Genomic DNA, 23,882 nt, shown 5'->3' with positions numbered 1-23,882 from the left:
ATTAATAATCTTTCAGTAGGTACTAAAAATTCTTAACACTTCTTATAAAAACGAGTTTATGCTAAACTCCTCCTGTTATTTGTTTCACTCCTTATCACAAATTCCTATGACAAAACTGCTGTAAAGCAAGAACACATTGCAAAAACTGCAGTAGAAGTATTTGATCAAAGAAGAGTGTTTCATCTTTCGAATCAGGCATATGCACAAGTTTGCTCTCAAATTATCATTTCAATTGTAAAGAACGAAAAGGCATTTGGCCCTCTGAAAATTGTTAGTAGTTTTCTTCGATCAAGAACAAAAATAAAAGGCTCAAATTCTTGGTGCTTCTATATCGTGAAAAAATGTATTTTAGATAAAATTGATCAATTGATCTGAAAGAATACTACTAATCATTAAGTACATCTAATACTGGTTTTGCTTAAATGTTGCTTTACTTCTTACTGTAAGTTTAAATGTCTGTTTCATGTTAATCAAAATTTAGAGATTTAGGCCTTTATGCTTTAGGCTAATTATTGAGTAAAGTTTTGGTAATTATAAAGAAAATAGTGTTCGGGCTATTTACAAATATCAATTTGGTAGGTACAGTAGATTTACTGGTCAAATGAAAAATTTCTTACTTAAATTGGAATTTTCATCCTTCCACGCCTCCCCCCCCCCCCAAATTAGCAACTTGTTTTCGTCCCTGAGGAGGCTGTTCTCTTTGAGGGGCAGTTTTGTTTCTTATGTTGGAAGGAACATGCTGTTTTATCCTATCCCCCAATCTTTGGGTTGTTCGTCCTACGTAGCCAGAATCACACTGGCTACGTCCAAACATTCAAAGCTTTTAGTATGTCGTAAAATTTTTACTTTTTTCAAAGCTATTTTAACTTTGAATGTTTGGTATATTTTAATAAATATTCGTTTTTGCTGATAAAAAATTTTGAGTGTGAGTTTGAGTCCTGCGCCTACTTTAATGTTGTTGTGAATGCTATTAAGAATCAATTGTTTTTATCCAAAAACCCGCTTTTCGAAAAAATTTTCGGGGGCCCCTTAGTTTTGTGTTTAAAGGTGCACACCGTAAATTGACAAGACAATCTGAATCTGATGTTGATTCGCTGTTCTGTTTAGGCATTGGATTTCTGCATTCACTGATTTCTTCACTTAATCAAAACAGCTTGTCTGACGAAATGAACAGGGTTAAAGTTTAGTTTGCAGGATGCTGTAGCTGTTGCCTGTCGTTGCATCAGCCAGGCCTGCACTGCAGGATGGTTTTTTAAAAAAATGCAGTTTCATATGATTGCATCATCAAACCATTCAAATAAACATTACCACAGTTTGAAAGTACATAAATAGTTCGAGTGATGCTGCTTCAGTGTTAGCTATTTGCTATGGAGTGGAGCTTGTGGCGCAGAGCACAGAGCAACAAGTTAAGTCTCCTGAAGTCGAGGCAAGTAATTCTGATCTTAATTTTTTTGTCTTGAAGGACCTAATTTAGTGGGAATTTCAAATAAATAGAATAAATTTAGGCCTAATACTTTCGAAATAAACTCCTTTACAAAGTCAAGTGCATAACAAAGCAGTTTTGAGCTACTCAATCATACCTTTTTTAAAACCAGTTAGTAAGAATTTTCCAACAAAAAGTCAACAATGATATTTTGTACGAAACCTGAAAATCCAAACTTTTAGAGCGTCCGTTATTAAAACTAACAATAAAGCACTAAATAATGCATTTTCACTCCCATTAATTCAAGTCACGTGTATCAAGTATACATGTGTAAGTGTAAAGTGTAAGTGTTACACTTACTAGTAAGTGTAAGGCAAAAATAATTTTTTGAATGAATTACCAAACTCTGGCCCATTTTAGTGCTAATCCAAAGAAGAAACGTTTGATTGATATTGCATATTGGCCAGGAATTTTTTAGGATTTGCCAAGGTTCTACTTCTTAATGCTAAATGCTAAAAATTGTGTAATACAATGCTTAGTAGAAACTATAAACCATCCTTTTTGTCAACAACAGTTGTCTAAAAGTTGTGTGCTTTTGTCCTGGCAAAGACAGCAAATCAACCCTCTGTACAATTATTTCTCCTCATTTTGAGCCAGTACATGAAGGAAATTATAAATTCCTCATAGATATCTCTGGTGTAAGTTACATTTACAAAGGTTTCGAGTGTGTTTTAGACTAAACAATAGTTTGGCAGTCTTAATCATTGTTGGGCCAAAGTCACCCACTTATGGGACTTATGGGGTACTTTTTCTAATCCTTTTTCTTAGTGGAACTTTAAAGGAATATATATCCTGGAAATTTATAGAGCAAAATTTCTTAATTGAGAAGTCTACATTACATCAAAGCAAACTATTTCAGTCAATTTCAATTATGATGAACTTAAATTATCTCATTACCCTGAAGACTTTGAAAACTCAATTAGCCTTTATCATAAAAATGACATTTCTACAGTGATACAGAGTTTTATAAAGACATATTGATTTTCCAATAAATGTCTTACAATAAGCTTTCAATTAACCTCTCTAATGTTATTCAAGTTCTGCAACCCTGAAACTGTCCCTGTGGTTTATGGGCTCAGCTGGTACCATTTTCCCTGTGGTCAATGATTGTGTTATGTCAGTTTTAGGGCCTGTAACTTGAAAAAATTTAGCTTCCAGAAAACTCTAAAAAATATTCAAACAAGGACACAAAAATGGAATAAACAATGTATTTATTGCTACTAATTATGCCCATACTTCAAATTTATCATAAATGGGTTTCGGTAGTAATTGAGAGCTATTCTGTGTAACTGAATAAAAAGTTTTCCAAAAACCTTTTTTATTTCCAGTCTTTTGCTGCTTAACACAAAGCTTATTTGAAATTTTTTTAGCACCTAACTTTGTTGCACTGCCAATCGATTTCAAGAGAAAGATACCACTTACAAAGACTAGATCACTTTTAAAAGGGTATCCTGTCTTTTGATTACAGATACCAAACAATAAGTCTGTTTCTAGGGTAACCAATAATAGGAATTTCAATGTCTGGTAGTGCATTAGGCTTTTGATGCTTGGAAACTAATATTTTGTACACTTCCAGGACAAAGTATTGCAACAGGGGCGAAGGTGATTAATGGTAGATCACGCAATAACTTTTCTTGTTGTCTATTGTCTATTGTTTAATCAGCCCATGGCATGCAAATAAGACAGCGAATTCAATGAAGCATCAATGCGAATATTCAATTTTTGTTTTTCAAAATCAGCAATTGTGTCAACTTTAAATCAAATCAGTATTTGTAGGGTTGCTTCTGGCTCTGATATCTACTGAAAAATGCTTTGGAATTTATGCACAAATTTTTTGATGAAATGTTACCCTTGGGACTCTCCTTCATTCTCCATAAACTCTTTAAGTAAGTTCTTGTTTGGACCTTTTAAAACCTTGTGGATTACAAATCAGATCATTTTAACTGGCAGCAAGAAATATTTTCTTAATATATTAAGGTTAGGTCTTTGTGAAGGCCAAGGAAGGAGGTAGAGCTTAAAGATTTTCAGGTAAATTTGAGTACAAATGGCCTTGTGAGGGGAATGTATCGCTTTATATGAAAAGGACTGCCTCCCTCATTTCCCTAGCATTGATTTGATTCCATCAAAATGAATGTTTTGCATTATTTGACATATTTCACTGCATTATTTCGCACGTTATTAGTTCTTAATTTACCAATTACTATGGGCCGAACTGTAACCAAAAATAAGCCAAGTGATAATGTGTTTGTCCATTGATAATCACGAACTATTCCCATTACTCAGCTATCGAACGAAAACGGAATGAATGAACCCGCTTTTGTTTTGCGTTCCCATTGTTACGCTTGAAAACGGAGACATTTGATAATGATGTTCAAAGTTATCAATCGAAAACAGAGTTATTTAAAAATGTTTGATTTTTATGAGAAAGCGAAAACGGAGTCATTTTAAAACGGATTCTTTCATCTTCAGCTTCAAAACAAGCTTGAACAAAGGATATGAAAACGAAAAAAAAAACAGAGCAACGACAACACCTTCGTCTTCGTTTTGGCTAAAACGTTGTGGGTTAGAGCAATGGGAAAGGTAGAAGGAAATACAGAAACGGAGGCATATGAAAATGGAGTAACAAGGATTCGATGTCAAACTTTCCATTTCTAAAAAGAGTTTTTCAAGCGCATTGACCTATCAGCATCTGGTAAACGCTCGCTTCAAGAGAAATATTTATCACTGGACGCGCGATTAATCGCTCCTAAAGGAAACATCGGGTGCGTGCCTGCACGCTCGCGCGCTGTCGCACAACCCCCATTGAAAGCCTTGGGATTATGTTGCATAAAGAGGGAAGAAAATCGATCCTTCACTTGAGTTGCAAAATATTCAAAGCGCTGATGTTTAAATTCAAAATTACTGCGACGAACGATGCAGAAAGCTGCCGACAGAGAAATTTAAGATTTGAGTGCACACTTGGTGCATTTGCCATTGTTAAATGCTTTTACTGTGTCGACAAGAAAGACAATAAAAAGTTTAACTATTTGGAAAGCCTTCTTCCCTGTTGACCCTGCATAACGCCACTTCTGAAAACAGCAATATGTAATTCACGCGCATCAGCTGTGTGTATTTTTATAGCCTTATGTTGACATTTATGCAGTTTTTCTTCTAACCATTGCAAGATATTTGATGCCGATATCAACTGCCTTTTTCTCAACAGCTTTTTTCCAACAAAATGTGTCTTTAATTGACGTTTCTTGTAAAGATGTTTCTTGTAAAAACTTGTTTTTGCTTTCTAGGACCTCCTGCTAGCTGATTCGCCCATAAAGTGCTAAAACGTGTCACGCAAGTCAAAATGCTGACTATAAAAACACTCGATGAGCTTTTTCATCGAGAAATTCCTTCACACACTACCGTGTCGGCTTTATCCGTGCCCATGGAATGCTGGGAAAAGGAGATTCATAATCTCGTACCAATGCTCATGTCTGACGTAATCGATGCCCTGCTTGTTGACGACAGCCAAGTACAGGCATTGGCTGAAATGGCTACAGAAGAGGTTGGGAGAATTTTAGAGGACAAAATAGGAAGTCATTTCGTTTGTCATGGTAGAAAGATTAAGGTCAATGAAGTATTTAAGTGTGATTTTGTGAAAAACAAAATTTGTCCTGCTAAGAAACAAGAGAAAGAATTGATGAGGACGATGCGGGCATTAAACGACATATTGCGCAAGGTAATTCGTCTGTATGAACGCTTCCCTGAGGTGGAAGATGTGCTTCAAAATGCAATACAAACAATTGGAAGGCACAAGATAGAAAGAGGTTCAGCACAGGCACCTCTTGCCGAATACCAAATTAGAGAGAGAAAACGGAAGCTTGAATCAGGAATCAGGCATGTTATTCATAATCCAGATGAATCAGTTAAAAGGAGAAGAAATAAGATAATGCGAAGGTGCTTAGATCAGTTATCGAAACAAATGGTAACTTTTGAAAATGAGGATAAGGCCAGTTCAAGTGAAGAAGAAACCACTTTTAAGAGTATGAAATGCTATATTTGCAAAAAATACTTTGCGCTACATCAACACGGAGAAAATAAACAGCACTTTTGCACAACCTGCTGGAGATTTAACACGGAAATGCGCCATCAAAGATCCGACTTAAAAGGAAGATACGCGATAGTAACCGGAGGCAGAATCAAGATTGGGTTTCAAACGGCGCTAAAGTTGCTAAGAGATGGCTGCTATGTTGTCGTAACAACAAGGTTTCCAAATAATGCCGCTGCAAGATACAGCGATGAGACCGACTATGATGACTGGCATCACCGCTTGAAAATCTATCCACTGGATCTTCTAAATAATGCTTCTATACTGCAATTTATAGACTACATCAATGCAGCACTTCCTTTCCTTGATATTCTTATCAACAACGCTTCTCAAACAATCAGCCGTCCAGGACGTTTTTACCAACATCTATTTCTTGGCGAGAACGTGCAGAGAAAAACTTTACCAAAAAGGCAAAGGAACATATTAGTGTCTGGGATAAAGCTTCAGTATCAATATAATCAAGAGAAGCCGGGATTGGGCTGTTCGTATCAACAAATGCAAACAATTCTCGAAAAAACGGTGGCAAAGGATTTGGAAAGTGGTAAGTTTGCAACTTTTATAAGTGAGTATACTGGGCAAGAAACTAAGTCTTGGGAAAGTAAAGGTATTTTACTCTATCACGTCAAGCGCTAGAAGATAGTGACATGACAAAATGCAGCCAGTCAGATTTTAAATTGAAACTACAATATCCTTGTTAATAATACTCAAATACTCTCTAATATTACTAAGAAGGGACGTCAGCAATTACAGAAATAAAATGTTATTTGGGGACATTTCATTCGGTGTTTCTGCTATTAGTCTTGTTCATAGCGAAGGAAGGTCTTTCTCTTTTTTGGCGTAATTGGAAGAAAAGCTTTCTGTAGAATGTCGAACTTTAACCTTCATTAGCAAAATTCGTGCGAGCAGTAATGTTGTTGTACAAGGACGCTTTTCTAAAATAAGGGAGATTTCATAAATTGTTATATATTTTGATGTTTTTTTAATGCCATGACTTAACATTCATTCAAAATACAGCAAAATTGGTCAACAAGAACTAGGGATTTAATGTGATCGTTGATGCCAGTCTGCTATGCTTAGCATGGACATAAATCTAAGTCTATCCTTCTTTCAGACCGACGTGACACAGTGAAACCTACTTTGAGCGAGGAAGACGCAAGCCTATACCCAACCGTAGAACTAATCAGCACGCAACAACTCGATGGTCCTTCAGATTCGAAAGATAGCTGCTTTCTGCAAGCAATGCATTGCAAATCTGAATTGCCAATCGAACATGGTGATGTCACGAACTGTGATGCTATTTTCGAAACTTGCAATGACCATGAAAGTAAGCAACAATGTTTAACGGTTCCGAAATTCCACCAAAAGACCGAGATTAATACGGAGTTTCCAGCAGGAGTGTTGGATTCCGATGGACAACAGGTTGACTTGCGCAAAATGAACAGCTGGGTTTATACCGCTACCGATGTGCCTTTCAAAGAATTGCTTGAGGTGCTGACTATAAACACTCTAGGTCCCTTTCTGTTAGTTACGAAGCTGAAAGACACAATGAAGAAGAGCCCAAATCAAGCCAAGTTCATCGTAAATGTTTCTGCAATGGAAGGGCAGTTTGGTCGTAAATACAAAACGATGTTTCATCCGCACACCAACATGGCCAAAGCTGCTCTTAATATGCTGACCAGAACGAGTGGCTTAGAGTACGCTGTGGACAATATATTTATGACTGCGGTTGACACAGGATGGGTGACAGACGAAAACCCAGTGAGTTCACTTCACTCGAAACAGAATGAAACCCCACTGGACTGCGTGGATGGTGCAGCGCGTGTTTATCATCCAATTGTACATGGACTAAAACAGAACTCAAAACCGTATTTTGCAGTGTTCATTAAAGACTATAAACCATATCCGTGGTAAAATGTTCTCAAAGTAAACCTCCTTTTCAATAAAAATACTGAATGAGACTATCTGATAAACATATTTCTTCATATCTCTTTCATAAAACATTTTTACTAAAGACTTGTCGACACTGATAGAAAAAGCTTGGATTATTCATGCATGACGACACGGTATTTTGAAGTAGAATAAATATTATACTAATAAATGTATGTAGTATAATCCATATATCACGTTTTTATTGCCCGCAACTCGCGCGCGATAGCGCGCGAGTGAAGGGCTTATAGTCTGCCCCGCGTATAAGTAGCATATGGAATCTTCAGTTCATGTTGTCAGCACTTTGTCAGCAGATTTTGTCACTTTTCTGCTGCCATGACAACTGTCAATCAATTTCATTGTCAATCAATCGGCTTTGTCGAGGACGTCGTAAATCGCCACCTCTTTGTGCGGAAGGCAATTATCTTCGGAGCGTTGCTCTGCCAAGACTCTGCTAAAGGCCTTCGGTATTTTGGCACGAAAACGGTGCTGCATCACAGCTCGGTTCTCCGCAATGGATGGAAGTTTTCATTCGAAGTTTTGGGAAACAAAACCAGTCGAATGCCACACCTTTCTCCCAAAAACTCGAGACCGTACGGGCAAAAGTTATGATTGTCATGATTATCGCCTGTACATCGCTGTACGAATCCTTTATCGCAATCGATTTTAGGTGTACCCGTTCTATCACGTGTCCATTTTCATACGTCTTTGTTTACTTCTCGAAAACGAAAAATAAATGTCAAACCCTCGAAAAACTTAATGATTTTCAAAAGGGCGTTGGACTAAAATCAAAAGCAAACTGGACACCAAAAATTCTCGATAAAAAGAATAGTTTAGCATCAACTAGAGCAGCTGTTTTTATAAAATTGCGAAAACCCAAGATGGTGTCTTCTTCGAATGTCCTGACCTAAATTTTCAAAACAATCATTATCAAGGAATTAATTGTTTGCGGGCAGTACTAGCAAGAGCTATTTCTAGTATAAATGTACTTGTTCCGAAATAAACAGCCTAATATTTACGAAGTAATGGTAACGTTAAGGAATGGCAAAGGAAATGTCGCTTCCTTTCCCTGTTCTTTACACGGTGCGTAGCTAGGCTGGTCTCACCCATTTTTTCCGGAAATACATGCAACGCGGGGAACTGACAGTGTCATTAGACAATACTAATTAATGACGTATTATTTGCGCTCGTTATGTGATGACATGTCATGTTTATCAATAAATTGGAAACCCATGATTGCTCTAGATCAGAGAATTGGAAAATGAACTAGAGACAGGTCTGTTTCTGTTGTTCGTATCTGCCCTGTCATAACACACAGAACAGAATAGTATATTTTGCAAGGAGCAGCAACTCATCTATAACCTTTTCGCAATCAAATTATATCGATTATTTGGTGCTTCAAATCTATATCGACATCTGAAAACAGTTGCCAGTTTTTTAATCCCGCATTCAATTACTTTAGAAAATTTTGTAAAATTGTTATGTATTTCTTCGATGAAGAAACGCAAAATTTTGAGTATTTGTTATGATTACTTCACTTTTATATATATATATATTTTAAACAAAGTCAGTGCATTTAGTGATTTTCATCTAACAAGAATTTTTATGCGAAAAATTTGTATGAGGAAAGTTTCATCTTAAAACTCCATTTTACATTGTTTCGTAAGTTACTTTTAATTAGCTACATATTTTGTTTGAAATGATGAACGAAAAAAGGAATGTATTTTAGAACGTAAAGATTGCAATTTTGTGATACGTTATACATAATTAAGAACTAGGATTATAATTATCTGACGCCTGAGTTTTCTTTATATGAACTATTCTATTGAGAAAGGCTGGTTGCCTTTTTTGCACGCATTTCCAACACCCGCACTCACGAGGCAATATGTGTCTGTGATAAGACGATTTATACTAGAAGTTACTCAATGATATCCTTACAACAAATACAAATATTTTGATTGGGCATTAGGATACGAGATTGGCTTTAATTCTTTTTCTGATATCTGCAGAATCACATAGACCCAAAACGAAATTGTAGAGTTTTAAAATCGAATTGTTTGCGAATCTTTCATTTTCTAACAAATTCTTTAACAGACTAATTTTCTAAAATCTTCATGGCAACAATTTGAACAGTAGTCTCTTCGAATGATACGTTCAGAACAAATCTTAAAATCGTCAAGATCATTGAATGGGATTCGTGAGCATTATTCTCATTCAAACTCAACTTGTATCAGAAATCAGGACCTCATTGAAAATTAAAGGTTGATTAAATGAAATTTAATTAATATGTGACAGTGTACGCCTTTTATGTGCCCTTTGGGCTTTGTTTTTGGGCATAGGTTGCACGGTTGTGGAGTTTGTGTTTATCGAAGCAGTACTCGACTAAGCATTAATTACATTGTGTCTTTTATACGGCTAAAGGAACAAACGTGCCAGTGGGCATTGGCCTTGGGTATATAAACTTTGTGTTGACATAGTTCTTCCTTTCTAGCACGTTGCAAGACAACCTAAAGTTGGACTTCGAGAGGAAAGGTTTTCCTTTGCGACCCTGTCCACCCAACCTATATCTAGGTATTTTCAAGTTATTACAGGCATGTTAACTTCTCTTTCTTTTTTTCGTGCATTAGTTAATGGCCGTGTGACTTGCAACTTTTGCATGAACAAGGTGTTGCTAGTTGGCGGAAGGAAGCCATTGTTTCTTCTTCTCAACCCCATCAAAAACGGTTGGGTTTTTATTTATGGCCGTCTTTGCGATTGGCGCACCGACAGCCCAAAAATAAATGGTCCAAATGATGAGAGAACGACAACTTCAGTCTTATGATTGTCAATAGTAAAATATTCTGAAGACCATCTCACCCTTATTTGCTAACCAGTTTTTGTTTGGTAACCTGGAATAAATATCAAAGGTAACATATCTATCTAAACACAAATTTTCTTATTTTTTCAATCAACTGTCGGGAAGAATAGCAAACTCTAATGAGATACGTCATGAATTCGTTGTCATCAGCCATTAAATGAACTTGAGAGAGGAAAATATGCATTTGTAGCAATGCTGATCCTAAGATCAGGAGTGATGATCTATTTGCCGGTAACTGTCACTGAATCCACAGCAGGTTGCAGACATTGCTATCGAAGTAGTTGTTGTTGTTAATATATTGGCTAGCAACCTGTCTATTCAAACCTACCTGTGAATTTCTCCATAAACCGTTTTATCTAGCTGTTCATTACATAGTGATCCAGAGAATATTTGATTTGTTTGTGAGCAGTTTTTTTATCGGACGCTCTGTATCAGAAATCTTATTTCTTGAGGAACACCACATGAAATGGGAACAACGTCACATAGCACAAAAAGTCAAAAATAGAACAAGGATAAACACTAAAAAGGCGAATCAGAATGGAAAGGCTTGGAAAATGTGAAATCTTTCCTCTCTTATTGTTGCTGTTGTCGCTTTTATCATCTGGTAGTGGTAAATTATTTCAACTGGAGCTTCTTGAAAGGACGCCGGTATGCGAGGTTGAAGACCGTTTTCTCTCAGTTGCAATGAGTATGAACGTAGCTAAGAATGGTTTCAAAAGAATTGATTATTCATCAGAGAAATTACGCACATTGTTAAGGGCCCTGAAACCAGCTTACTTCCGTCTCGGGGGTAGTGCATCGAACTTTCTGTTTTTCAAAGTAGGATCAACTAAACCTTCAACACCACCGACCTTCCCAGATCAAAAAGCAACTGCAGATCAGTTCCAACTTAACAAACCAACACCACCAACAGTTACAAATGCGCCTGTCACTACCAATGTGTTGCCGACTGGCGTACCGGACACAGCCAAGCCCTCCTCTAATGGTGCTTCCAACAACGGCCCATTAAAACCGACAGCATTCACACCAAGGATCCCCGAAAAGCCAACTCCTAGACCAGGTAATGACGCACAAGATCCACAGTCTCAAAATGACCCCACAGGTAATGGACTGAATCAAGGAACAATGGATCAATCCAATGGGAATCAAAATCAAGACCAAGGTGCCATGGGGCAGGGGCAACCACCAATGCAACCGACATTGAAACCTCCCAATTCTAAGCAGCCATCAAATAACAAGGAAAATAACCAACAGGAACCAGACAACGGCTATATCTCTTTAAACTTAAATGGAAATGACCCAGAAAATCCAAGCGATGCTCTAGATGAATACATGAATGATGGTAAAAGTGGATTGGAACTGAAGAACCAAATCGCTTCGATGCAATCTGGCTCTGGATCAGGAGACAGCCAACAGGGTTCTGGTGATGGGTCAGAGGCACCAATTTCATTTGATACTGAAACTGACAGCGAGATAAACAAACGATTTATGATAAACAAAGCTTATCCAACGCAGCCCTTCTGGTTGATGTCAGACGATTTTGATAAGTTTTACAACTTCATTAAAGAGGCTGGTCTGGATTTAGTATTTAATCTTGGTGACTTTGTACGTTATGATAACGGGTCTTGGAATGCAACAAACGCTCTAGAAATGTTCCATCATGTTGCTTATAGGGGCTATAAACTAGGCTGGCAGCTCGGCAATGATCCAGATAGGTACAAAAAGTATGGACCTGATAGGGTAATCAATGCCACGCAAGCTGGAAATGACACTGTGCAACTTCGCAAAATCTTGAGAGGCAACAATAACTTTGGCACGCTGCTTATTGGACCGGACATCACCTTTTCAAGGAAAGGAAATGCTGCTGGAAAATATCTACGGGAATATCTTAAAACCAATGCAAGCTACGAATTAAGCGCAATATCGTGGCATCAGTACTACGTCAATGGCCGTAAGGCAATCGAAGATGATTTGGCTGACCCTGATGTCCTAGATAAATTCAAAGAACAGGTTCAAAATGTTAGAAGCGTTTTACAGAAATTGAAAATTGACAAGCCTCTTTGGCTGACAGAGACTGGAAGTGCCTCCAGCGGAGGAGCACCAGGACTCTCCGATACATTTCTCGCGTCATTTATGTACCTCGACAAACTCGGTGTTGCTGGAGTGTATTGCAATTCTGTTGTAGCCAGGCAAAGCATTTTAAAAGGAGGCTATGCGCTGCTTAGCGACGATTATAGCCCACGGCCAGATTACTGGCTGGCATTGCTTCATAAACGCCTTGTTGGTAAGCGGGTTTTGCTTGTTTCAGGAGACAATAAACGCCTACGGGCGTATGCACATTGCACACGAAATTCAACAGCGTACAAAGCCGGGTCTGTTACGGTGTTTGTGCTAAATCTCAGGAAAAAACCAGCTAGAATCGAATTTGGGGACGATTTGAAAGACAAGCATGTCGATCAATTTTTGGTGACGTCTTCAGATGGCAGCTTAACGTCAAAAAGCGTTATGCTTAACAGCGAGGTTCTTGAAATGCGCTCCAACACAACGATTCCGAACTTCCAGGCATTAAAGGTAAGGCAGCCAATGAAGATGCCTTCATATTCATATGCCTTTTATGTTATCCCTGATGCTGCAGTGAAAAGCTGCATGTAAATAAAGGCACGTAAGCATGGCATCAATTATAAAATGCATGGTGCTTCAATTCATTACCAAAACTCTGATTAGTGATGAAATTTCCATAAATGACGTTTTTAAATTCACTCGCTGCCGTTTCAAATAAGCACACAATGTCTGTATACAAGACTGGCTTTGCAAAGAGTTTACAATGAGAGACAAATGAACGAACGATGAATAATAACTGTAATTGATGTCATTTAAGATCAGTTCTAGCTTTACCAAGTAAGCATTTGTCCAGATTGTTAGGATTTACTCAAAATCTACAAACATCTATAAGCACATTTGGTTTATTTAAATAGCTAGTTCTTTTTAAATGTTTATCAAACAACAATGCCATAATATTTTTTGCGAAATGCTGGACTAAATAACCGAAATGCCTTTTCTAGCAATCTTTTCTCCGTTAGACATTACATGTTTGGTGATGTTGTAACCAAAGATCGTCAAGAAAATGTCCTTTCTTAATTTAACTGAAAATTAACATTATTTTTTAAGTCTTTATTCTTAAACGAGCTTGGTTTTTTCATGAATCATGTCTTGATTACACTGATAATGACCTTGCCAGAAATTTATTTGCCTTTGAAGTTTGGAGGGTCAATATTTCCAACAGGAAGCCGCGCTTTACATCACCCCTGTGCTATCCTCATATTGCAAACGTTTTAGACTCCTCCAGCCCATTAAACGTGATATGGTCTTCTCTTTTCTCACGCCTGAAGTTGGGGCTGATTCAATATGATAATCAATAATTGCATAATATTAACAGCACCCTTGTATCACTTCTATCAAAAAGATAAATGAAAAGTAAAATTTAATATTCTAAATCCACTACCTATAAAATGATGCGGTGTTAAAATAAATGATAATATTTCGACTTAAAAAATCGAGAGAAATATTATCAGAGGCTCTGTGAAGAGATATGTCCCTCGGAAGTTCATTCTGTGCTTTCATTGGACTTCGTCGTTGCAGGCGTACCTTTCAGACGTATACTTATTGTTATACATTACATACATTGTTTTACATTTGCTAGTGGAATAACATAAAACGAATACGAAAGAGGAGGCAGCTTCAAAGGACCTTCCCTTTGAACAGGATGCAACTTTGGGACATACTGGCCCGATGTTAAATGGAGCTCCTCGCCATTCAAGTCTACACTCTTAGAAGTGAGTTTCCCATTGGATGACGTCACTAGATACTCGTCCACGGCTTGCTTTCCAAGCAATCCTTTCAGTTTAATTTTTGCAACTGTTTTCTTCCATAAATTCAAAGCAATAATAGTTATAGCTCCCTCAGGATACCCTGCCCTCTTTCTTGTACAATGTGCATACAAGCGTACTCTTTTATCACTTCCTAAAACGGGAAACACTTTTCTCCCGACAAGTTTCTTGTGCAAAAAGGCAACCCAGTAATCTGGCCGTGGTGTAAAATCGTCATCGAGCAACGCGTAGTTCCCGCCAATAATAGACTGGCGAATGAAAACTTGGTTGCAATAGAGGCCAGCAAGCCCAAGTTTGTCAAGAAACATAAAGGAGGCTGCATAAGCACTGGATATCCCATAAGCCCCTCCTCCCCAAGCACTTCCTGTTTCTCCAAGCCAGACTGGCTTCCCACTCTGGCTCTCTTTGACAATTTTGTTTATCATTCTTATCTGAGATTTGAAAGTGTCTAAGGTTGCAGGATTTACGAAATCATCAATTTTTGCTCTTCGGCTAAGGTAATACTGATGCCATGTTACAGCATCAATCGCCCAAGCGGCTGCGTTCAGAAATTCCTTGAGAAATTGCTTTCCATTTCCAGTGCCAGGCCTGGAAATGCCGGGTCCGATCAAGACAGACCCGTAGTGTTCATTTTTCATTAAGAGACTGCGTAACCTTATGGTGTCTTGGGCAACTTGTAAAGCACTGAGAATTCTGTCGTGACCGTATTTTGAGTAGCGGTTTGGCTCATTTCCGAGTTCCCAGGCGATGTCATATCCTTCATGTTTAACATGTCGAACTATGTCAATGGCATTAGTGGCGTCCCAAGCACCATCTGGTCTCCTAAAAAACCCATTTAAATCGAATATAAGTTTTAAGCCTGTTTCTTGTACAAAATGAGCCAATCGGTCAAAGTCTTCAGCAGCAAACCAGAATGGAAACCTTTCGTGTCTTGAACGTTTCTCAGCAGAAGTGCTTCCATTTCGCACCAAGCCGTCGCTTTTACCAAAGTCGGTTGATAAGCTCCTTTTGGCGGTATTCCCATTTTCTTCTTGGTGAATAGAAATGAGCGGTGACTTTTCAGTAGCTGGTGCGTATGCTAAACCAGATTGACTCGTAAGAGGGTCCCCAGCTACTTGTGTTGCTTCAGAGTATTGCTGTCCTGAAGGCTCCTGGGAGTAGGATGATACTGGGTTATCCTTTGACTCTTCGGTTGTTGTTTGGGCAGTCGCAGCTTGAGGCAATGCCTGAGAACTTTGATACTGTAGGGCGTCATTTGCGGTACTTTGTGCCTCTGCTGCTTGTTTTATGTCTTCAACAACATATTTCTCATCCTTCTGGTACGCTCTGTTGTCTATCTTGCTGTCATCTTTATCATTATCTTCGCGCTCATCCTGGCTGCTGCCCTTGTCCCTGTCTACTTTAATACCCCATCCGTTCTGAGGAAGGGCAGCCTCATTTGCCATATTTACTTTGATACCCCATCCACCTTGCGGGGAACCAGACGCACCGACATTGACATTTGGTAACTGTGACTGAGGGGGTGTCGTCACTATGGGCGGAGTTGTTGGTCGTGTTGTAGAAAACGGCGCTGCAGTTGTAGCTACGGGCGTAAATGGGTTCGGCTGCATTGTACTCGGTCGTTGTGTCCGTGGCTCAGTGGTGTACTCAGTAGTAGTTGTTCGTTTTGTAGTCGGCGGCTCAGTAGTAGTTGTAGCTTCGGTCGTAGTTGTAGCTTTTGTCGTTGTAGTTTTCTCAGTGGTCGTTGTTGGGGGCTCCGTTGTGGTACTTTTTGGTGTGGTAGTTCGGGTCGTAGTGGTTGGTGGACGCGTTGTTGCTGATGTTGTCTCTGTTGTAATAAGCGTGGGTTGTGCGAGTCGTGAACCTGGCCTAAATATTAAAAAGTTTGCGTCACTACCACCAAATCGCAAAAATGCTGGGTGAAGAGCACTGATAACGTTTTTCAGTTTTTGTGATGTGAAGTCCAGGGCCTTGAACCTCTGCCTGGCATGGTAAGCTCCGATAGCTATTGATAAAAATCTTTCATCTACAGTACACACTGGGCTATGTTCCTGGATCTCTATTGTGTAATGTTTTCCTCCACACTGAAGTACGGATAATATTAAGCAAAAAATGACCCTTAGCGTAGTTCTGATCATCGCTGTGGCGGCTTTTCTCTTCTATGCGCTCTTGAAAATGATAAGGAAATCACTGGCTAATTATTTGTTTGCTTTTTATCAACAAACAAAGTTGTTAAGCATCTTTTAGCTTTTGTCTATCTAATATTTTGAACTTTAATTATGAAGTCGATGAAATGGTTTTACGGGTGCTGGTCTTGGCAAACCGGGGGTACACGCGTTTGCATTTTTACCAACTCTTTATCTTGGTGGTATCATACAAGCAGGAAAGGTATTTGGAGATATAATAAAAGATAAAATTTAAAAACAACAGTCCAAAATAAACATCAAAAGCAACTTTCAAAACTGATGAAAAAAACCACTGATTTTTCGTAAATTTTCCCGTACACAGCGTGTAGAATTTCTTCAATATCACCCCCTTGAAGATTCATAAAATTACTTATTGCTGGTTTCCAGTCTCGCTTCTTAGGGACCTGCGTTTATGCAATAAAACCAATGAACAAATCATCCCAAGGGTCAAAAGGTCAGTATGGCAATTATAATTACAACAGGAGCTATGGACGATTTCAGGCTTCCAGATTTAGTCGTTTCTTAGGGCCTGATTACATGAGGAGGGCTGGCCCTATCAAGAGGGCTGGCCCTAGTACCCGAGACGGATTTCTGTTTGCGATTACATGAGAAAAACTCATCTCGCGGTCGAGCTCTCGTCCCTGCGCAGTAAGTTGCGCAATGATTTGGCGGGAAAGTTTTAATTTTCACGTAATTAACAAATACATATGAACTTACCTAACGTCCAAAATAGGCCTAAATTTAGCTGTGATGCACGTCATATTCTTGAATTCTGATTGGCTAATAAGATATGCAGAATTTTGGTCGCTCAGCCAATCAAAGATTTGGAACCTATGCTACAATGTTCGGATGGCTAGATTTTTTCATGGATGAAAGCTTTGGAATAACCATGGACTTGATTTCCAGCAGGCACCTTGTCACCTTTAAGAGCAACGTTCTTCTATACTTGTAATTTTTAGCACCGCACCCTGAAAACAGCAATCGTAACAGATCGAAGGGGCTACCGTGCCTAAATAATAACAATATGAAATGAAAACTCCAGACATTTATGAGAGCGGAGGTATTCTGACAGTTGTCTCTAGATAGAAATACAGTTGTTCACGGAAACAGTCTTTGATAGAAATAACTGAAGTTTAAAACAATCTCTAATTTTTATTTCTATTTGAGACAGAAAAACAGCAACGCAAGAAGACAATGGCCTAAACTACAATAATTCAAATTTTACTGTTTCATTTCACCTAAAATGGCTTTTTTAAAAAACGCAAAAAATGAATGAAAATCGCTTAGCCTGCCTGCTCCTGCTTGATTAAGTTTAACTTTTACCCTGCATTTTGGTTCTGACGGTAATTGATCGTTAATAGTAAATGTCATGTTTGATACGAAGATCGGACCACTTGTGTTATCAACAACTTCTTTACTAACTTCCTCGGCTTGTTTTGCAGACAACTCGAGCATATCTTTAGATCCCCCTGGAAACGACAGAAATTCTTCGGACGACTGCGCAGAGGAGCATTGGAAAGTGCTATTCTCTAGACGGGGGGACTTTGAGTCGTTACAAGAGTCTGTTATGCTAGTCTCTAGACTCGAGAGCGTGCTGTTATTAGAATGTTCATTCTCTCCGTTCATCTGTTCCTCGACAGAACCATTCCCCAGTCTCTTCAACAATCTGTTCTGTCGTCTTCTTTTAACCCAGGTATTTGCCCATGCCGTTGCTTGAACCTCAATAGAGGCAAAACAACATTCAGAATCAGCATTCGCATCAACATGTTTCAGTGCTGTTTTGACTGAACAATGTCTTTTATTTGATGGTTCTGATTCGTTGCTGTCGTGAATAGCCGCAAATGTTTGTTTGCCTGTGTTCTTTGTGACACCAACTGGGGCTTCAAACTTTCTCTTCAAAGCAAATTTATATTCTCCTTCTCTTACAAGAGACCCCCCTTTTTCATTGGACTCTTCCAAAACTGTATTATTCGCATTGATGTTGCAAGTATGACCGGGGCTACATTCCTTCTCAAAAGTAGGTTGGTCACATGAATGCATCTGTTTCTGGTGATTGTATTTGACGCTGCATTGCATTTTCAAATCAAGAGTCAAGATTCTGATGGCAATATTTGCACATCTCTGACATGCCTCTGCCGATGACTTTCTACCTGCATCATATACGTCGAATACATATTTAACATTGAGGCGCTTATGTTTTTCAATTGCAACTTTGGGTGCAACGGGTTGCAGTAAATTTTTCAAATCAATTCGGTCAAAGTTAAGCTTCTCTGAATTTTTGATGTTCCGTCCAAAACGAGTATCACTGCTCAAGATCTCCTCCCCAGCACGTATATTCTCTACATTTTCTATTTCCTGATAAAGTATCTGCAAGGCATTCTCTATTTCTGTTTTCAAATTTACTTGACCAGCTTCCGTCAAATTTTGTGCAACGTTGTGCGTAGCTTCAAAAGGATCGACTATGCAAACTGGGCCTACCCTGAACTTTGTCCTCAATCCTACCGCATCCAACTTAGCAAGAAAATTTCCTTTTGTTTGCAGCTTAACAGAACTGATAGAAAGAACATGCTCACTCCAATTGTATTTTGCAAAATACTTGAAAAAGCCAAATAGCAGCTCCCCTAGAACAGTAAAAAAGAATAACTATATTTAATGATAACATAATTTGAAGGATAAGCGCAAGCGGGTAAAAGATAATTGCTTTTTAATCTGAATTGAGTATCTAAGTGGGCAAACAACTCTTTCACGCTTATATCATTAATTACGTCATGACAAAATAAAGAGTAAGCATTCTCTCAACATGCCAAGGATGCCGGCTGCCTTTTCAGCAACCCAAGTTTAATCATGGAAAATAAACAATTTTCAGTTTCTAGTTACCAACATAGAAACACTTACAAAGAGAAATCTTTTTGGATGCTTATTATATAAAAATTGCCAGGGGACTCTCACGTTAATGAAAATGGGCCTAAATCAAGGGTTGTTAAAATTGGCAAGCAAGCTTATTATTTAGATTCATTGAAGCATCATTTAGATTATTGTCTTTTCATTTCATTATCAGAAAATATACAAAAAGTTATTTGTAAACAGTCGTTTTCAAAACGATGAAGGAGTGTTTCCATCAGTGTTGCTGTCAGTTGAGATCAACAGACGATGGATAATAACATATGGAATCAAGCAGATTGAAAAATTGAAATCAAAACAATTTCGACTCACCAAACGAGGAAGGATTATGGTTGGTTTTATTCGGCTTGAAATTAGTATCATAATAGCAATTCCAACCATCGATGAAACACTCTTTTGTGTTGGTTTCAGCTTTTTCCTGAAGACAAGGCAGAACTGGGGGAACGCACTGTTGTAAGTAGTGTATCACCATTAAGACCAAGGCATACTTGGTCATCTGCAATGCGCCCTTGCCAGCAATGTCTTTGGAGTCCGCCCAGAAACGAACAGCGTATGAAAGATATCGGAAACGCTCATCAGCTTCGCAGTAGCTGTTCAGAAGTTTTGAATTGTGCACTGCCAATCTGTTATTAGAAACACAAACTCCATTTTAAGGCAGCACGGTTACAACGTTCTTTTTTATAAGAACTAAAATAAATTCGCATAGAAATCATGCCACAAAGTTACCTCGATTATGTTTGCGTAAATTTGCATAAGGCAAATCATAAAAGACGGCTGATACTCTCGTTAAAGCTTTAGAATTTATGTTACTTATTAGAGTTTGTTGAATTTTGCTACGCGTCTAAAAACTCTGTTGGCAGCTCCTTACAGGATTAGACTCTTGCCTTAAAAAGAAAAATTGCTTGGTTGCCATCTGTATTCAGTCTGGTTGCAGCTATTCAAAAGACAATGTTGGTCAACTTATCCAATAGATAAGTTTTAATAGCTAACCTTTTCACCGTTTCGGTGAGCAGCAAGTAATTCGCTTTTAGTGTAATGAAAATTCCTGTTACTTCTTCTATTTCATGCTGTTAATAAAATAAGATAAGGAGGTGCTTATTAAAAAGCTCACCTGTTGTTGATACTCAAATCACAATGCAAAGATGAATTTTTATGGAAGAACTTGATGACCGGACAATGTGCCGATTTCAGTGCAAACACATCTTTACAACCAGGGACGAACTTTCGTAGAATCTGGCACACTTCACTGATGTCATTATCAATAGCAGTTGTAGAACCAACGGAGCCAGCATCATCACCGGAACAACAAATACTTTGGGAACATGTATTCTTATGGACGTAGCCTCCTAGATCTTTGGTAACAAGAGTGATATCGAGGTCACAGCCTTTGCATCCCAACTTGCTTACTGTTGAGCCAAAGGGCAAGATAGCACAATCTGCATACACTTCTTTAAACACTTCTTGCAGGAGTTCACAAATTTTCCTTCGAAGCAAAATATCTGTGTCTGTTAACTGTTGGGTCTCTACGAGCTTGATTATTTGCTGCTGTACCTGAAAGAAAAGACAAAAACAAGGTAACAAAAACAAACCTAAAGACAAAACATTCAAAATTTCTTATTTTTTTTATGACACTTAAAGAACTTAAAATAAATACCAAATAATAATGCATGGAGATGACATGCAAACCTACAACTTAATTTCTAATTGGTTCTAGCAGCCTTAAACATCTGAACACTTCTTTGTTGGGCCTCAACTTTCTTCTTTGAGTTTCTCATACATATATAGTTATAATAGAGTAAAAGATTTACTTCAATTTTCATCACAATTTCTTGAAATGGAGGGTGGAAATGATATAACTTACATTGTCACAATCATTTAGCACTTTCAATATGATTGTCTGGAATTCTTCTTTACTTTGCCTTTGCGTAATGTTGCTTTTAATATCCTTGTGAGTTTCACTTTCTTTAGATTTTCTTGGTCTGATTACAAGATGGTTTCCATTGACAGCAAGTTTATCACCTTTCTTCAATAAATTTTGAACAGAACTCTCTGCCTCAAATTCAACTATAGCATATTTTCCCTAAAGAAAAATAAAATAAAATATTATCCTTTTCAATAGTGTCATTGATGGTCCTTGTAAAAGAGCACTTGTATCATATATTACAAGAATTGTGTCTGTGTAAAGTTAAAAAAGAAACAAAAAGCATTTGCCAAAAAAAATAATTAGATTTCCATAAATTACCACAACATGAATAAATTACTCATTAAATTATGTTCTAAAACAAATTTGCTAAGAATCAGACAAAAACTGGTTTTACATGAATAGGCTTGCATAGGCTTTGAGGCATTCTGGTTGAAAAAGATAAACTTATCTGTACAATTTTTCTTTAAATGCAATTTCCTATTTGTCTTGAGCATTTTCAGATTTATGTATTTTGATTTAAAATTGCATTTACATGCATATCTACATAGTTTAATCAGCAACCTCAAAGGTCAGGGCTCTACTGATGAAATACAAGACTGGTCAATGTATGTAAAGCTCTTAGATAACTTTAGCTGGAATAATATATGGTTAGAATGGTTCATTTGATTTAAATGGAATGTTTGCGACAAACAGATCTAAGGCCTTTCTTTTCTGGTCAGATCCTCTGCTACCCTTTTATGATATGATCATTAAATATTTGAAATAGTACTTTTGTAGCAATAAACAATAAATCCCTTTAATGAGATAAGCTTATAATTCCTTGTTGATAAGAGGAAACAAGCACAAAGTATATGAAAGTGCATTTGACTAAAATGAAAACTAAATTTACTACCTTTTCTTTATCAACATAAATTTCTTTGATGATGCCATATCTGCTGAGTATTTCTGTCAGCTCATTCTCCACATCTGAATCCTTTTTAAACCCTCTGATGTACACACTGCAGTCAAGAGATTTCTTCTTTTTCTTTTGCTTAGTCAGAACAAGCCGGTGCTTTTTTCCCTTTTCATGACTAGCCACAAGTGAAGCTTAAAGAAAATAGAGATGTGTGAATAAAATACCAAAAAACATGCTTTGCTTAAAGATTGCCACTTTTCACTATTCTCAAATAAAGCTTACAAGATAGAATGAACAAACCAGATACAGAACTTGTTTATATACATAAAAATAATAATAAACACAACATCTAAATACAAACTACATTGAAAGTATCTATGTTTCATGACATGATAATGGCTTGTATTTTAAAGCCTAAAAAAAGTAAAAGCTAGAATGGAATTAACACTACTGATAAAATATTTTCAGACCCAGCAACTAGAAACTGGCATATCTATCAATTTCAAATTCATATTTGCTTGTTTAGAAATCTCACAAAGGTTTTCTGTATTCAAAATATAAACCACTCTGCTATCAAGCACATAAACCAAGTGTATTGACCTAGAAATAAAACTTATGTTGCAATACAACTGCAAGCTTAGGTATGCTTGTGGAACACATTCCATGTGTGATAATTTGTTCCTCAAATCTCATATTGTGTGAAGGCATTTTTTTGATTGAGAATAATGTTGAATTTTAAACATGGTTGGTTCCAGTGCAAGCATATATTGCAGATAATCATTCTCCTCACATGAAAATATTTTGTTGTTTGTGATTTTGGTTGCTTCAACTAACAGTTTTCCTGTGGAACCCCCTCCAAGAGGAAACAACATGTTAAATGAACTGATGATGATGAATGATGAAAGAGCATTGGAATTACAACTTAGATTCTCTCTGATTATCCTCAACTTTCCTGACTGGTTAAAGAATTTCAAAGATTGGTTGTGGCAAACACCCACAAACACCTCCTGGTATTTATGTGCCTTCAATTTGGGATTTGGATAAAAAACTTGATATTAGGTCTTATTTTATATTAGAAATTTTTAGAACTACTACTAAAACTTCTTGTCCCACCTCAATAGATTTTCAAAAAATTTGTTTTTTTATTTATAGAAAAGGTCAGTCTGCAAAGTTTGGGTATGTGCCCATTAGTCTGCAGAGTATGGCAAATGCACACGCCAGGTCAATTTAGAATGACCAGCTTCACACACCAAAATTCTAAATTGCGCGCAAAATTTAAAGTTTTCTATAGGAGGCATCAACAGTTTTTGCTTTCCTTTTTGGATAAAACGGAAATCAAATATGTTTTTAGGCATTCAGCGTTTCATGCAGATGCTCAAATAATGTATAATCGAATTCTTTATACCAGCCTCCAAAACCCTATATACCAGGACAAGCACACACAATCTACTTTTACCTGGGGCAGCACTATAGTTGCTGTGGAAGGGTTCGAAAATTTTTGAAGTTGGATGTTTCTAGTTTGTTGGAAAATGAACTCTCTGAAACACACTTTTTACTAATGCAACCTTTCTCATAGATGAATATTCGAAGAAAGAATGAATCTTGAGATTGGGACAAAATCTCTGAATAATGGGAACAAAGTCTTGATATCGTGATTAGCCGGAACTCTTGGAAGTTATGAATAAGAAAGGGGCAAATAAGTTACATTGAGGTTTTTGCTCACCATTGGGCAAATGTCTGGT

General features: G+C 37.5%; 3 protein-coding genes across 5 annotated transcripts in view; 2 read left to right on the top strand and 1 right to left on the bottom strand.

Annotated features, from left to right (window-relative positions):
* The first annotated feature begins 1,063 nt into the window (after positions 1–1,063).
* On the top strand, positions 1,064–9,284 carry LOC135682084 (uncharacterized). 3 transcript variants are annotated; one of them, XM_065196808.2, is made up of 3 exons: positions 1,064–1,426; positions 4,765–6,126; positions 6,676–9,284. In XM_065196808.2, the coding sequence occupies exons 2-3, from the start codon at positions 4,821–4,823 to the stop codon at positions 7,473–7,475; spliced, it is 2,106 nt and encodes a 701-aa protein (XP_065052880.2). In that variant the 5' UTR covers positions 1,064–1,426; positions 4,765–4,820; the 3' UTR covers positions 7,476–9,284. The 3 variants fall into 3 exon arrangements, with proteins under 3 accessions (XP_065052880.2, XP_065052882.2, XP_088969347.1); XM_065196810.2 differs by having other exon boundaries at positions 1,069–1,426; positions 4,765–6,105; XM_089113221.1 differs by lacking the exon at positions 1,064–1,426 and adding an exon at positions 1,433–4,175.
* A 140-nt stretch (positions 9,285–9,424) lies between these two features.
* Positions 9,425–13,532, top strand: LOC135682082 (heparanase). Its single transcript, XM_065196807.2, has one exon. It carries the CDS (start codon positions 10,885–10,887, stop codon positions 12,997–12,999), a length of 2,115 nt encoding a protein of 704 aa, XP_065052879.2. The 5' UTR covers positions 9,425–10,884; the 3' UTR covers positions 13,000–13,532.
* LOC135682080 (uncharacterized) overlaps positions 13,190–23,882 on the bottom strand; it is a 17,014-nt gene continuing 6,321 nt past the window's right edge. The window contains exons 2-7 of the mRNA XM_065196804.2: positions 22,138–22,331; positions 21,183–21,401; positions 20,433–20,872; positions 19,634–19,944; positions 17,645–19,041; positions 13,190–16,390 (exon numbers count right to left, since the gene is read on the bottom strand). Of these exons, the coding sequence (XP_065052876.2) occupies positions 14,021–16,390; positions 17,645–19,041; positions 19,634–19,944; positions 20,433–20,872; positions 21,183–21,401; positions 22,138–22,331 (4,931 nt within the window). The 3' untranslated portion in view covers positions 13,190–14,020. The remainder of the gene's footprint in view (positions 16,391–17,644; positions 19,042–19,633; positions 19,945–20,432; positions 20,873–21,182; positions 21,402–22,137; positions 22,332–23,882) is intronic.

The sequence above is a fragment of the Rhopilema esculentum genome, chromosome 16 (assembly GCF_057945365.1).
Source record: "Rhopilema esculentum isolate cy_ngs chromosome 16, ASM5794536v1, whole genome shotgun sequence".
In the NCBI taxonomy this organism is placed as follows: domain Eukaryota; kingdom Metazoa; phylum Cnidaria; class Scyphozoa; order Rhizostomeae; family Rhizostomatidae; genus Rhopilema; species Rhopilema esculentum.
Note: the sequence above shows the minus strand (reverse complement) of the source record. Positions and strands in the feature narration are given on the sequence as shown.